Source organism: Motacilla alba, chromosome Z (assembly GCF_015832195.1).
Source record: "Motacilla alba alba isolate MOTALB_02 chromosome Z, Motacilla_alba_V1.0_pri, whole genome shotgun sequence".
Taxonomy (NCBI): Eukaryota; Metazoa; Chordata; class Aves; order Passeriformes; family Motacillidae; genus Motacilla; species Motacilla alba.
Genome location: NC_052046.1, coordinates 36857548 through 36872363, shown reverse-complemented (window position 1 = coordinate 36872363; position 14816 = coordinate 36857548). Strand labels below are relative to the sequence as shown.

The 14816-nt window shown below is 42.4% G+C and overlaps 1 protein-coding gene and 1 long non-coding RNA gene across 5 annotated transcripts in view; one reads left to right on the top strand and one right to left on the bottom strand.

Annotated features, from left to right (window-relative positions):
• The first annotated feature begins 485 nt into the window (after window positions 1-485).
• LOC119695968 lies at window positions 486-3992 on the top strand. Its single transcript, XR_005255461.1, has 3 exons — window positions 486-2232; window positions 3160-3244; window positions 3858-3992. It is a non-coding gene; the product is annotated as an uncharacterized LOC119695968 (long non-coding RNA).
• A 4994-nt stretch (window positions 3993-8986) lies between these two features.
• MUSK (muscle associated receptor tyrosine kinase) overlaps window positions 8987-14816 on the bottom strand; it is a 55509-nt gene continuing 49679 nt past the window's right edge. For all 4 annotated transcript variants that reach the window (XM_038125342.1, XM_038125341.1, XM_038125343.1 and 1 more), the window contains 2 exons: window positions 11476-11624; window positions 8987-9674 (listed from right to left, as the gene is read on the bottom strand). In XM_038125342.1, coding sequence (XP_037981270.1) covers window positions 8998-9674; window positions 11476-11624 — 826 coding nt within the window. In that variant the 3' untranslated portion in view covers window positions 8987-8997. The remainder of the gene's footprint in view (window positions 9675-11475; window positions 11625-14816) is intronic.

Below are 14816 nucleotides of genomic sequence, written 5' to 3'. Positions count from 1 at the left end.
AATCTGCAGGAAGACTCTTACATGATCCTGTGATGTGTATGACCAAATCAGTTCAGTGCAGGGGTTACCTTAGGGATACAGATGGATTTCAGAATCCAGTGGAGTGTGCATCCACCTGTCAGTACACATTATGGCTTGCTCAGAGACAAGGGCTCCAAATGCAGGTGTTCATGATTTTAACTTGGAAAATATCTGTGTGCAATCCAATCTACCACAGTGGGATCACAGATTTAGAGTTCCCAGCTGAAGTGTGGGTACTGTGTCCAGCTGTTGGGACAGCAGTCCCTAGAAGCCTCTTCTGCAGATGAGCTTGGCTTCTTACTCTGTATCATGTAGTCTATTTTTCCTTATGCCTTTCAGTTATTTCCCTTCAATGTTTAATACTGTTGCATCTCTATCAGCTAGAAACATATTCAAAAGTTATTGACATAGTCAGTGGGTAGCAATACTTTGGGTTGCACCAGGAGTTTGTTCTGATTCTTGTAGCCTGGCAGGGGCACACAGGGCAATTGCCCATTGAAGGATGCTCAGGTTTTGGTTCAGAAGGTGTTATAAGCATTATCCAAGAGAAACTAAAACACAGCACAAGAAAATAGAAAGTTAAAATTTTTTCGACCAGTTACATGCCAATGCCAAGGCCAGACCAGCCAATTATCCTTCGGGTAGGAGAAATCTGTGATCTGAGCCCAGATTTTACAACCGAGGCCCTTCTGCAAAGGAATCTTAAAATAGAAGCAGTAAACCAGGTATCAGAAGGACAGATATTTGGTATCATCACTACAGCTGTTGCCACCAGTTCAGATCATACCGGCACCCGTAAAGTAGGTTTTTTGCTCTTTGTTCCTCCAAAGTGCTCTAGAAAACAGCACTGTAAAGCATTGAAAACATCAAATGTAATGCAAATTAACAGGGCTCTCCCATATGATTTTTTGTAATTTGTTTTTTTTTTCTTTTTCTTTAAATGCTTTCATACTTCGGCATCTGTAGCCTCATGTGCATATTATTGTGCCCTGTGTATGATTTTTTGTATCCTTGTTTTGAAGTTCATTGGAAGCCCCTTCATTTCAGTGGATAATTATTGGCCCCACTAATCTCTGAGTAAAGTTAGAATAGCCAGTGAAGGCAAAGAGGATCTCAGAGTACCAAAAGGATGAACTGTTCATATTTTTTATTGTAGACAGAGATAATTTCATTTCATGTGTAAGAATTAAATTTAACATTTTATCTCAAGTTATTTTTAGAAACTTCTTGCTAACAGATAATCCTTTGTATGGATTGGCATAAAAGGGCAAATGTGTAGTAGTAGCAGCTACTTGAGTGCATGGTAGCTGTCCAAGAAAAATATTTGTGCCAGTCTTGCTGAGTCAGGGTAAGTTTCCAAATAGGCAGAGTGTCCCTCTCATTGACAGGATTTATTTCACACAAACTAAATCAAACACTCTTCTGTCCTGTAGGCTCAGGGCAGTAGTGCATACTGTTAGCAAGAGACAGCAATCCTGTTCAACAGAGTGTGTAAGTATCCTAGCGTTGTGTCTGTATGAGGTGTGGTACACAGTAAAATAGGTTAGCCAAAAATTTATTATTTTGTCTAGACAGGTGTCACCTGGTGCCCAGACAGTCACAATTTTTCACATCTGAGATTACTAAGAGGACAGTTCATTAAAATGCTTTGCTGTTGACTTGAAGATGTCACATGTAAGACATACCAATACCAAGTTGTCTTGCCCATTTCCCTGCCAGTCCACAGCTGTTGGACTGCAGTGTGCTACTGACACCAAGCTATAAATCAGAGCAGGTTCTCTTGAAATGTAGCTGTTCAGCAGCCTAGCGGCATGCAGATACTCTTGGCAAACTTCATCAGGGCCAGTAATGACACCCAAACCTGGGTGGCTTGTCATTGCTGGAAGTTTTGATCTGAACATTTTGTACTGTCCTCTCCAGGAGCTCTTTCCAAACAAAATGCAGTCTCCCAGCCCCAAAAAGACTTGCACCTGTATTGCAGGTCAGGTACCCGCCTGGGGTAGGGTAGGGATGGTTCTGCTCTATGCAGGAGCTGCACAGCAACAGCTCCACCACTGTAAGAGGTGTGGAAACATTCTCATTTACTGGTGTTGCCCTGCTTCACAAACAGGTGCCTATCTGGACCCTGTGATCAGATGAAAGTGGTGCATTGCTGGGAGGAAAAGAAAGAGAGCTGTGCTGTCCTGCTGTTTGCCTTGAGAAGGGCACAAGGTATGGAGAGTTCAGGGTCTTGGAGCACAAGCATCAAGAGGTCTCACTGTATTCCAGAGCAGAAATAAAAATAACAGAAGCACTGCAAATAAATCTCAGCCAAATCTGAGTTAATCTGGCATGGGACTGGTTGTGCCTGGTGTTGTATCCCTCAGGAAAATGATGTGCTCCTTGGCTGAGGAATGCCCTGCCTTGCTGCGCTTCCTGTGTAGTGGTCCCACATCATCCCATCTGTTTGCAGCCAGACACGGGAAGTTCTCCTTCTTCACAACAGCCAAAGCCCTCCTGTTCTTCAGTGCGACTGCTTTGAAGTTAGCACTGCTTTAAAGAAGAAGTCAAATTTAGCACAGCATGATCTCAACATCCAGAGGGTGAATAACCCCCATTCATTCATCTGGCACTCCTCATTTCTGCACAGGTCCTCTCTTCCATTAAGTTTTTTGTTTACATAAAAGTTAGCTAGCCTATATAAACTCCCAAAGTGCAACATCTCTTTTATATGAGAGCCATGAGGGAGGGCAGATAAACATACAAGTGCTTCAACATGTTCAATCATGCCCAGTAGAAATGTATGGTGTGGTTATCTCACAGACAAAGTAAGCACACTGGCCTATAAATGGCAAAAGATTTAAAGCATGCCAGCAGACAGAGAAAAAATGTTACTTCAATAAAAATAACAAAATAATTAGTTGATTGCTTTTTGGTCCAAATTTATCATAAAATCTTCTGTCTATCAGCTGCTGATGAAACTCTTATTTATTCAATACTAAATTTGTGGGATATTATAAGATGCTGTGTTAGCACATGAATATGTCAGTGGTGTAAAGTATGACCTTTGCTAAGGGCTACCATTCCAGCACTGAAGAAAATTGCTAGTTCTGGTTTTAAGGACAGCTTCAAACTCCTCATATGTTCCCCTTTCTACAGTTACAACTGGCCACTGTACCACTAAGTATGGAAAGAGGGCTCCAGGGAATGCTCTTGGCTGTGCACAACAGCACTGTATAAAAAGGTGAGTTTCTAAAGATTTGTCAATGCATGAGTACTTAATTTTTCTCCCAAGGTTGAGAAACTTGTAAAACACCTGTGACATTATTATGATAGGTTCTGTGGTTTTGGTGGAATAGGTAAATTGATAGGGTTGGGTTTTTTTGTTTGTTTGTTTTTTCCTTCTTGTTAATAATAAAATTATCCTAGTCCTGCATTTGAACACCACTGAAATCCTCTGGATTCTTTACAAAATATGAAAAACTCTTTCATGTTACTTCAGAGTTCCACACCAGCAGCAGAGGGGCAGCAATTCCCACATCACTGCAATGACAGAAAACTCAGCAAAGGCCTCTTAGGACTTTCCTTTGAGGAAGTGAGATATCATTACATTCAGCTGAAGAAGCAAAGTTTTAAAATTAATGGAAAGACACAACAAGGAATTTGCGCAGAGGATTGAGTGAAACCTCTTTTGCCCTTTGCACAAAGCAAGCTTCCTCACCCTCTTCCCATACACACCTACATAAAGACGAGGATATGCATTTACAAAATCACATATAAAAGTCAAGGAAAATTAAATTATCTATTACTTGCTTCTGCTTTTCCCAGCCACATGTGACTCTCATTGTTTCATGCAGGATGGCTGAATTACCCAAAATACTCAGGGTGACTCAAGGCACTGGGGACATCCCATCCTGCTGTCTGGTTCAGGCGACCTCAGATGTGGATTGGAAAGGGGCGAAGCCCGGCAGAAATTGAACTGCTGAAGACAACAGGTTCTGTCATAGGGTCAACTTTTTAGCCAGGCTAGAAGAATGTTTCTCTACAGATTCAAAAGTCTGTTCATTTGGTGGTGGGAAATTAATGCACCACATCTTCTTGTGCCTTGAAAACCTTGTCATGTCAACCCTTTAATATGGTTCAATCTGACGGAGAGGATGAAAAATAACTCCTTTCCTAATTCAATAATGACTTGCTCAGCAAGGACAATATTGACAAAACACTTTTTCCCTAAGGTTTCTAGCAAGAAAATTTGCAGAAAACAGTTTAGATTGTATTGCGGGGGGGGGGGGGGGTGGTGGGGAGAAGAAAGAGAAATAAATAATGTACCTCCTGGTTTGCGTGACTAATTGTAGTCAGAAAGTTTTTGTTCGAGTCTCCATTTCTGATTGTTACAGATTTGCAATTAATTTTTAAATAGTTAAAATTCCCATAGACTTGATGAGTGAGTTCATCTTCAAGGATCATGTGCAGAAAAAACAAATTATAGTCTTTTAGATAAACCCATCAGCATGAAACTTTGCTCAGCTGTGTTCTACAAACAGCAAACTCTATTCCCTTCTGATTTTATATCACACTTTAATTCCACACATCTAGGTGTGAGACCAGAATCCAGGCACAAATACCAGCAGATATTTGGAGGGAGACAGATGTCACTCCCATCTGTGTGAGGCATTTTTCACAGTCATAAATGGACTCCTACATTGCTGTAAAAACATTCTCCTTTCCCTTAACTAGCCCTTAATGTGTTCTCATAATGTAAAGTTTCTTGATGTGTTCCTACAGCACCCAATTTAACCCATCAAAACCACACGCCTTCAAGCACACATAAATTAACTTATTACTGCAACTGCCTGCAGTATAACCATTGTGATATTAAAGCTGTAACAAAGATATTTCAGTAAAATGAAACACATACATTTTTAGAAAAAAACACAAAAACAAAAGTAAAAATTCCCAAAACCATGTTGGGGAAGGAAGAGAACAGAGAGAACAGAATTAATATTATCCTTTTCAATGTCTCTTTATTTTATAAAATATTGCACACAGGAGTTACACAGGTTGAGATAGTGAGAAATGTACATCTCTGCTAGGGATGTGTTTCAAAGCCATCATTCATGAAGATATAACGAACAATCACAAAATAATAACTAGTATATTCCCTTGGATAAATGAGACGAGACAGTTACGTTTAGCCCACAAAGTGTTTGAGAGGATGTGAACCAAATTTGATCATGTTGTAAACAGTGTCCAATCAATTATGGAATTTATGCTTATAAAAGTGCATTTTAAATGCAACTGTCAAATAAAGGCACAGGAACGTGAAAGGATTTCTGTGTTGTTCTGTTGGTCAAATTTCACAATATTTCACCGTGGATAAAGATGTATGTGTGCTGCCAGTGCTCAAGGCAGCGCACTTGCAGAGGGAATGGGTACATCAAATGTGCTGCAAATCCTTTTCTTGGGGTTCTCATCCAGTGCCCCAGATTGCTGGCTCCCTCTGCTCTCAGTGGGAATGGGAGCCAAAGCACCAAAAAGTTCATCTTAAACTCATATGTTAGTATGGTCCCTGCAAAAGGGTGACATGCAAATTCATTAAGCATTCCATATTTTTTGGGCCTGTACGGACAGAACTAAAAGTAGAAAAGTGCTCTACCTTGCAGCACACAAATGTTCTAAAATGAAAACAAAAATGTTCATTTTTGATTAATCCTCTCTCTCCACATGAATTATAAATCCAACCTAGAAAAGCATAATATCTTTGCTTCCAAGCAACTTTTTTGAGCAACAAACTTTTCTTGCTCTTCTACTCTCTCATAATCCCTTTGTTTACTCCCATTCAAAAAAAAAAAAATTGTGTTAAATGATAATTGTACAGAAAGTCTGGAAGAATCTGGCATAGCAAACTGTGTAACATAGAATGAAGACAGCAGAATCTTGAACATAAGGAGGAGAAAAAACATCTGTGAAAGGAGACATGTCATGAAAGCAGTCAACCTCCAGCTCCTAGCAAGCTGAAAAGCATACAGCAGAAGGACATGCTAAAATCCAGGTACATATTAAGGCAGCAGAAGTCCTGCTACAATTTAATCCTCGAAGTACAACACCATCTAGGTGCTAAGCCCTCCTCTGCTGGATTGGTACACAGAAGCAATTATCATCCCTGGAGAGCATGCTGCTGAGAGTTTCTGAGTTTGTCTTGAAATGATCTCTTTCCTCCTGCAAGCAAGGAAGCTTTTCCCCTCCTGACCTGCAGACACTGACTACCTCAAACTTCAGTGCATGCTTATAATGCAAAGGCTGGAATGCTGGACGGGGAAGACCAAATTTTCCGCTGTTATTCTAAATAGGGGGCCACTAAGACAAGCGTTAGGAAAATGAGATGAAAAGGACTACACTTCCAAGTTTATGGGAGTCTTTCTTTCACAAAGAAAGTGAGTGAAAATTCCTAGCACGTGACATTACAGTCAGCTAACAAGAAGAAAACTGGTTTTGAAATCACGTTTCTGGGGGAATGGGAGAATGAACAACGGAAGGCAGCACTGGGATCCTAGAAGGCAGAAAGGCAGACTGTCCTCCAGACTGTAAATGGGTGTGTTTGTTGACATTTAGCACATGGTGCAGATTTTGCACCTGTTACTGTGCACTTTGCTTAGTGTAAGAATCATTCCAGCTTCAGAGGAGGTGCTGGGTACCTGGACCCACACCACTACCCACATGCAGTTTGTGACCCGGCCCTCTCTAAAGAGGGTGACAAAATGCCTTATGCCTTGAGGACTAGAAGGAACTTGAAAGTGCCCCCTCCCTTACAGGGATGATGCAAGTCCTGAGCTGTACATTCAGACTCAGCTCAGCATCACCCCCATCCTTCCAGGCCTGCCTCCTCACTTCTGCCTCCTCAAAACAGGGAAGACAGACAGGGAGCTTATACAACTGAACAAATTCAACCATGCACACTGCAATGTGCTCATAATACGAAAGCAGGAGATGTATAAGGAACTCCAGTATAATTTTTTTATAGAAATTCAGGGCTTTGGGAATTTCAAGGGTATTTGTCTTTAGCATCCAAACTTCAGTAAACTGTTGTGTGATAGCAGCATGATGGTAGGACTGCTAAATGAGTAAGACAGCCCTGGCCATTTTGTGCTCACTGTGCAGATACCGTTTTAGCACTTCAACATTTTGCAGCCCAGACCTCTTTTCTTGCATTGTCTCTGGTAATTGCAAGCTCTTTGCTCCAATTGAGGGTGACATCAGTGGTCTGAAAACATTAAATCATGCTGTTGTGGCTGCAATCAGAACAAACTACGGTTATATGAGAATAACCCAACAAAACCAACAAAATAAAAACCCAAACAAACAGGAGAGCAGCAGAGGAGAGTATAATCTTTCCAGTTCTGTACTTTATAATAAAGACCTTTTCAAGCCTACCTTTCAGAAACCATAGATAGCTGCTCTCCACTGCTGCTTTCTGGGTAGGCTAAACCACTGTGTCCAAGTTACAGAAGCCACACTAAACACTCATTCATTTGCACTCCTGCTCTATAGTCATAATGCACATCCCTGCCTCAGGCTTCATTTTTATCAGCAATGGGGCTCTGGGACAACTGCTCCTCACTCTACAAGGAGCTAAAATGTTACACCTGTCACCAGAGGAATAAAATTTACTCTGGCACTGAAGTATCCATTACAATTTGGAGAACTTTTAGCAGAGAAACATTTCATGTTTGGAGATGGGCTGCAGGCTATCTGTAACTGAGGCAGTCTCATCTTTGCCCTGCAGATGGACAGTTTGCAATTCTTCTTGCATGCACCCACTTTCTCTTCCTTCTCCTAACTGACAGGTTGTCTCTGAAGGACACTGGTGGCAGACATCCACCTTCCTTATTTCTCTGTCTCTAAACTGCAGCACAATGAAAGATGGCCAGCAAATATTGCAGTCATACTTAGGAGACCCTGTCAGGAAAGGAAGCCAGAAACAGGAGGCAAAGATTGTAAAGGAAAAGGAAATAAGCAATTAATACAACCTGCCATGCTTCTGCAAGAGGGGATGCATTTCTTCCTGCTTTCAGCATAGTGAGGACCGGGCAGTGGCAAATAAATACACCTTGGATACCTACGAAGTGCAGTACCAGGCCTTTGGGATTAATTTCTCCCACAGCACCAAACAGCTTTGTTGCTTCAGGGGAAGGTAGATTAGATATGCTGCAATACTTAAGGAAAGGTTTTATATGAGACTTTAACAAACATCAAGTGAACATGACTCTGGATTTCCACAGGAAAATGGAAAGTGTCATGCTTGACAGGAGTTTGCCTGTCTCTGTAACAGAAGATGCAGGCTGCCAGTGGTCCAGCAGGGTCCTGTTTTGACTCTGTCAGTGTCATTGCAATGAGAAAGAATGAAAGTTAAAAGGAAGATGAAAGTGGCCTACAGCTTCAGAAACATCCTTTCTCTGCAAAAAGGACTGAGTATGCAAAAACAAAATAGTAAACATTGTGCAAAAAACCTGTAATAAACGGTATCCCCAAAAGAAGATTGAACTCTGCAACCTTTTTTTTAAGTGATATTAGAAAATGTAAGAGAAAGAGGGGAAAAAAGGTAAAAGCTAAGAGTGTAAATGCAGAAGGGCATGGTGAGATCTGTTAGAAAGGGAAGAAATAGTGCTTAGGAAGAAATATTAGTTTGCCTTCCCTGGGAAAATCTGTGCTCCTGGAAATGCTAAATGTAAGTACTGAGTTAGCATGACCAGCACTCTCACCAACCTGAGGAGTCCTGTCTTGGTGGCTAAAGGTCAGCCCAGTTGTTTGGGAGGTACAGTCCTACTCAAGGAGGTGCATAAAGGGGTACAGTCTGCATTTCTTTTTCAGTAGTGGAACAAGCTTTTTCTCCTCCCTGAGTGGGACATTGTGTTAAGCCACCATCACTCAGGAGCTCATGGGCTAGTCCAAGTCAGTCTAGATAGGTGGACACAGGAGATAAGGAAGGAACTGTATCCCTCAGACAGACATGTTGGCCACGGCCCTCTCGTACATGCGCTCCAAGATGCGGTGGATGCTGGCAAAGCCTGGCCGGTCAGCAGGCAACTTGCTCCAGCAGAGGCGCATCAGATTGTAGAGCTCCAGAGGACAATTGTCGGGGCAGGAGAGGACATTCCCATCCCTCACGTAGTAGATGACCTCTTCGTGAGCCATCCCATAGTAAGGTTGCATGCCGTAGGAGAAGATCTCCCACAGCACCACCCCATAGGCCCACACATCAGACTCCGTGGTGTAGCGGTTGTAGAAAATGGACTCAGGGGGCATCCAGCGGATGGGGATGGCATCGTTCTCATTTGCTTTGTAATAGTCAGCTGAATACATGTTCCTTGAGAGACCGAAATCTGCAATTTTCACCACCATGTTCTCCCCCACCAGGCAGTTTCTGGTGGCTAAATCCCGGTGGACAAACTTGCGCTCAGAGAGGTATGCCATGCCAGCAGCAACCTGCTTGGCAATGCAGAGCTGGCTGGTGCAGCACAGCGCCAGAGGGTTTAGGAGGCGAAGCCTTGTGTCCAGGCTGCCCTGTGCCAGGCTGCAGAGGTTGCGGGGTGAGCGGTCACGCAGGTACTCGTTCAGATCCCCGTAGGCCATGTACTCAAACAGCAGGCACATCGGCTTCCCAACTGCACACACGCCTGGCAGACGACAGACCCCACAGGTCATTTGCATAGCAAAGAGAGTTCTGCTGTGCAAAAGCCAAAAAGCACACAGGTGCTTACACAAAAGGGAGGCTTTCAACAATGCAAGAGAGAGAGGTGACCATGCAAATACCATCCACTTTGCATGCATCCATCATGCACGCTGCCTCTTTTCAAGCATCAAGGATCTGATACTGAGCTCCGTGGGTGATGCTAACAAGTCATGCACATGCCTGCATGCACAATTTTTCTTGACATCCCAGTTAAAACACAGAGTTTTGGAGCTATGTCTAATGATGAGCCAATCCTGCTTAAGTTAGAATTAACTAAAGTATTGCCTCTTCCCAGGTGCAACTACAAGGACTTTCACGAAGTAACCTTAAAAGTTCTGATCAAGTTATTTTTCAATTCTTTCATTTCTTGCAATTGTTGTATTATTACAACAATAATATCATTGTAGGGGTGACACATATGCAGGAAGACCTCAAAAATATTCACAGGGGGCATGTTCAAGGGTTCAGTGGAACTCTTGGATTGCAAGGAAACTCTTGCCCTTGTTGATTTTTCTTTTTTTAAACAATTCATGCAAAAAATGTTGGTTGAGGAATTACTTTTGGCATGACAGATATTCAAAAATGAAAGAAAGACAAATCAAAAGCAGACAGGAGAAAGGAGACATTTGCCATGACTGTTAGATGTGGAATGCAGTCCCACTGAAGGGCACATGCTTGTCACTTTATCAGCTTTATTGGTGGGCCAGCATTAACCACACTTGCATGAGCCTTAGTGATCATACAGTGATATAGTAATGTTTGTGCACCTAATGTTAAACTGCTAACCAGCAAAGGCCAACATTTAAAATGTATGTGTTTTGCTTTCTTAGGGTCATCATTTAGCAATTGTTGATGCAACTTATTGTGAAATCTGAAATTCTGGTTGATGACCTAATATTTGAATCTTTGAGGAAAAACAAAAGCATGACAAGTGTATGTGAGAGATTTATCATCTAAGCTGTTTTCAACAATGTGGCTATTTCTCCCACAGCCCCATGATGTGGTACTAGTTTGTGCCTGTAGCTTTGTTCTTTTCTGACCTAAAATGTGTTAACAATAAACACAAAGTTTAGTCCTGTTTAGTGCTTTTCCCGCTTTTCTTTTCTGGAGCCAAAGTACCTGTATCAACCCAGCTTTCCCAAAACTGTGGTTTATCCATTTCAAAATGTTCTGGAGCTTCCTGCTGAAATAAATTAAGATCTCAAATGCCCCTGTCCCTGCATACAACAACTTAAGGCAGGATTGCCAGATAAAGGTGGCCAGCAGCATCTACTTCAGAAAAAAAATTACAATCTTCTAAAAGAATATTTTTGTCAGCAGCTTTCTTCTCAGAAAGTGCCTTATTAGCCAAGCTTCAGCATCAAGACTTTCTAGAAAAAAAAACCAAACCCAACAAAGAAGGGTGCTCATTCAGATGAGAATGGAAGGAAGAGATGGTTTTTGTGGCTGGCTTTGTTTGTTCATTTAATTTTGTTTTTTTTAAATGCTATTAAGAGTTCAGACATGACAGTAGTAAGTGAGACCTATAAAACTAACAAGACTTGCACTATTTCTTTTTAGTACCTAGAAACTAAGTTGCAGTTGCAGGAAGTTCATGTCTTCCCTGTAAGACATCTGGGTCAATGTTATTAGACTGGAAACAGAGTTAGGCAGCAAGACAGTCAGCAGTATACTCAATGCAGCATGAGAAGGCTTTGATGTCATGCACCATCTTGTTAAGGCAACAGGATGCCTCCCTGGGATACCTAAAAGCTTGACGATATTCGGATTGTCAAACTCTGCCATGAGAGCTGCTTCCCTCTGAAAGTCAGCCTGCATGTCTGCAGATGCTTCCTCCTTCAGCATTTTCACTGCTACCATGGTGAAAGGTTCATATGGCAGCAGCCCCGGAGCCCTGCAAGGAGAGGTAAGAGAGGAAATCATCAGTGATTAATGCATCCACACTAAATATAGGTTCTGCTTCTGATGCAAAAAGAGAGGCTGACCAAAAAAGGAACCTTGGGACTGCAATATGCATTGCATATTACAGAGGTTTTTAATTTGGTTCAGGTAGGACTAAATTCAATATAGCTTTTTTTGATCATTGGTCTTGCGGCTAACAGACTCATTACTGTGTCCAGTAAAGACATAAAAAAGTAACAGGTTGGTAAGGGGCAACTGTTCCCTAGGCTGGAGATCACATCATAAACTTGATGGAGGACAGAAGGGACTCTTCAGTCCAAACAATTCACTTTTGGGGTGTAACAGTGGAGTTAAAAATAAACCTATTTTTTATGAAATTGTTGCAAGAGCCTTCTTTCCCATACCTGCCACAGTGGTGACTTTGGTATATCTAGCTACTGTTAGAGTGAAAGTGACAATTACAGGAAATGTATTCTCTTGGTTTTGTAAGGAAAATAGCCTTTTGTAACTGTTCTCTGTGTATGTGTGTGTGGCATGTGTATGCACCTTTAACAAGTTGTAAAACCATTTGCTAATTTCAGCTGGATTTAATGTGGTGTAGCTGAGGTCTAGAAAACAGTTAATATTCCTTCAAGATTTGTGGAAACACATGACAGGACAGAAGGGACAAAGCAAACCTGTTCCTTGCCTGAAGAACAAATTAATGTGTAAATACACACATTTTGATACTTGTGAATCTTCAACTAAAGCTTATAGACACAAAACCTTCAGAAGCAGAATCCTAACTTAGAGCAACAAACTTGTTTTCTTATCCACATGTTCCTCCACCCTCAACAAGTTTAATTAGATGGGCTTGGCAAAGATTAAGGTGTAGCTGCTGCTGGAAAAGAGTAACTTTCCACCTTCAAACATGCACTAAACCTCAGACGTACATTTTGTTTCCTGCACAACTCTTCTCGGGGCCTTGCAGCTAAAACACATTCCGTACAGGTAGCCAGCCAGAGCCCATGGGGAGTGGTGCCCATTTATGTGTCATGTTGCTACACCAGCCTGACTGCCCTCCCATTGCTTGAACCCCAGGTTATTTTATTGCTCAGTAGCATCTAGAGGAGACTCTAATTTCCAAAGCAAACTTCCAGCTTCCTTGTCTTCTACTTCAGACACATGGCAATTGCAACAGTTGCACTTGGATACTGTAAATGTCAAATGTCACTGGATGGCAGGGTGTCCATCAAGAAAGGAATCAGAGGTGGCCAGATCACAGCTGAGACACTCAGGCAAGGAGGTCTGGCATGCCAGAGCACAGGATCTGACCCCACACTTGTCTGCTACTCCCTCCATTACAGCACAATGTCTTCCTTCTTTTCCCCTGTGCTGCCATCAGTTCACTGTCTGGCAGAAGGGGAGGAGTACGAGCACCTACCACCTGCTGTCAATTCTCAGCACTAGAGTCAGCAGCAGCAGCCTGAACAAATTGATAGAGAATTTAAAAGTAAAAATAGGAGGGTTTTATGTCTTCCAAATAGTCTCAGAGATTACCACTCATCTCCAACTAGCAGACCCAGCCCAGTGCCAGAGCAGGGGTGGACAGAGCTCAGCCCTGCCTGCTTTGGAGACAGAAACTCCCCCCAGGCTGATGTACACCCAACCACCAAATTTCACTGAATTCTGTAATTTAAACTAACCTAATAACCAGGGTTAAGCTGCACAATGTCTTTTAAGGGGCCCTCAGGCAAAAGCCAGAAATTTCACCTTTGGTAGCTCATGGTGATGCAGTACAGTTCTTAGCAGACCTGGAAAACTCACACTGCTCTGGCACAGAGGCAGAGATTTCTGAAGTCTTGGCAGACAGCTATAAAATTTGACCCCTTTCATGCCCTAAAGACAGTCTTTTCACAAATGATAGGGGCACATCTTCAGGGTAGCAGTGGGAAACTGCTGCCTCTGAACCTGGAGAATTCTGGAGGAGGGCCAGAAGGGGGAGTGTTTTTCGAAAAACAGGTTAATTCTCTCCTAGAACTGGGAAGCATCAAAAGAAATTACTTTAGGTAATCTCTCTTGCAATTAATGAAAAGCTTAGGAGAAATTTACACTGTTTGTGCACCGGGTGGACAGCCACAGTCCTTTGCCTGCTTCACCACCGATGGATTTGTGCACCAGAGGCATTAATTGGCATTTTAGTGCATGCCATTCAAAGAACTACTCAGCAGCGCAGTTAGGAATTTCGCTCTGAGCCTATGTAGAGAATGTCTGACTTAAGTTCCCAGTCAGGTTTTCTTTCCTAAGCAGTAACTATGTAAAAAAATGAGGAGCAGTCTGAACCTGTAGTTGAGACAGTGTCCTGTCCTCATCTTGCTCACCTTAACAGTTGGGTAGCTTCTCTTAGATGATTAAATAATGCAATTGACATCTACTGAGTCTGGTGGGAGCCTACCTTTACCTTATGCTTAGGTTAAGTTAATATGTGAGCAGGAGACAACTCTGAATCAGCAGGAGCTTCTTTTTGAGGGGAAAGGGAAGGTTGGGGTTTTTTAATTAATTAACACCCACACTATTTTTCAGTAATATGAGACAACAGGTCAAATAAATACCCTTTGCAGATGGAGAGAACATGAGGAGACTTCTGTCAAGAAACTCTGACCTTAGGAACAGCCTTGTCCCTAAGGAGGGACAACAAGTTGTGCATTTGTAGTGTAGGTCTTCCAGCCTACTAGCAAAAACTCCATACCGGCCTACTAGCAAATACTCCACATCCAGGCTTCTAGCCAATCCTGATCTTCAGGCTTTGCCTGGACCACACTGCTCCAGTTCATGAAGAAAAGTTGCATGCTGGCTGTGCTGAACTGCACAGAGTTCTGGTGGCTTATGGGGCCAGCGTGGTCCTCCCAGGATGAGAATCAGCCACAAACATCTAGCTGGGACAGACCTGAGCCTGGTCCTGAATTTTGTTTTAAGCATGGCTACTTCCTTATCCTTCCAAGTGTGAAGCTGATCCTGGTGAAGACAGTAGCCTTTCAGGAGAAGCTAGTAAATGATAGCTAGACACTTCCTGTCCTAACATGTTGCTTGACCCAGGAGTGAATAAACACTGAATCAGGACTCACAGCAGCCAACTGGCAAAAGCACTGCTGGCACTGAGTGCAGAGCTGTGTTTACAGAAGAGCGAGAAACATGAGAGCAGGAG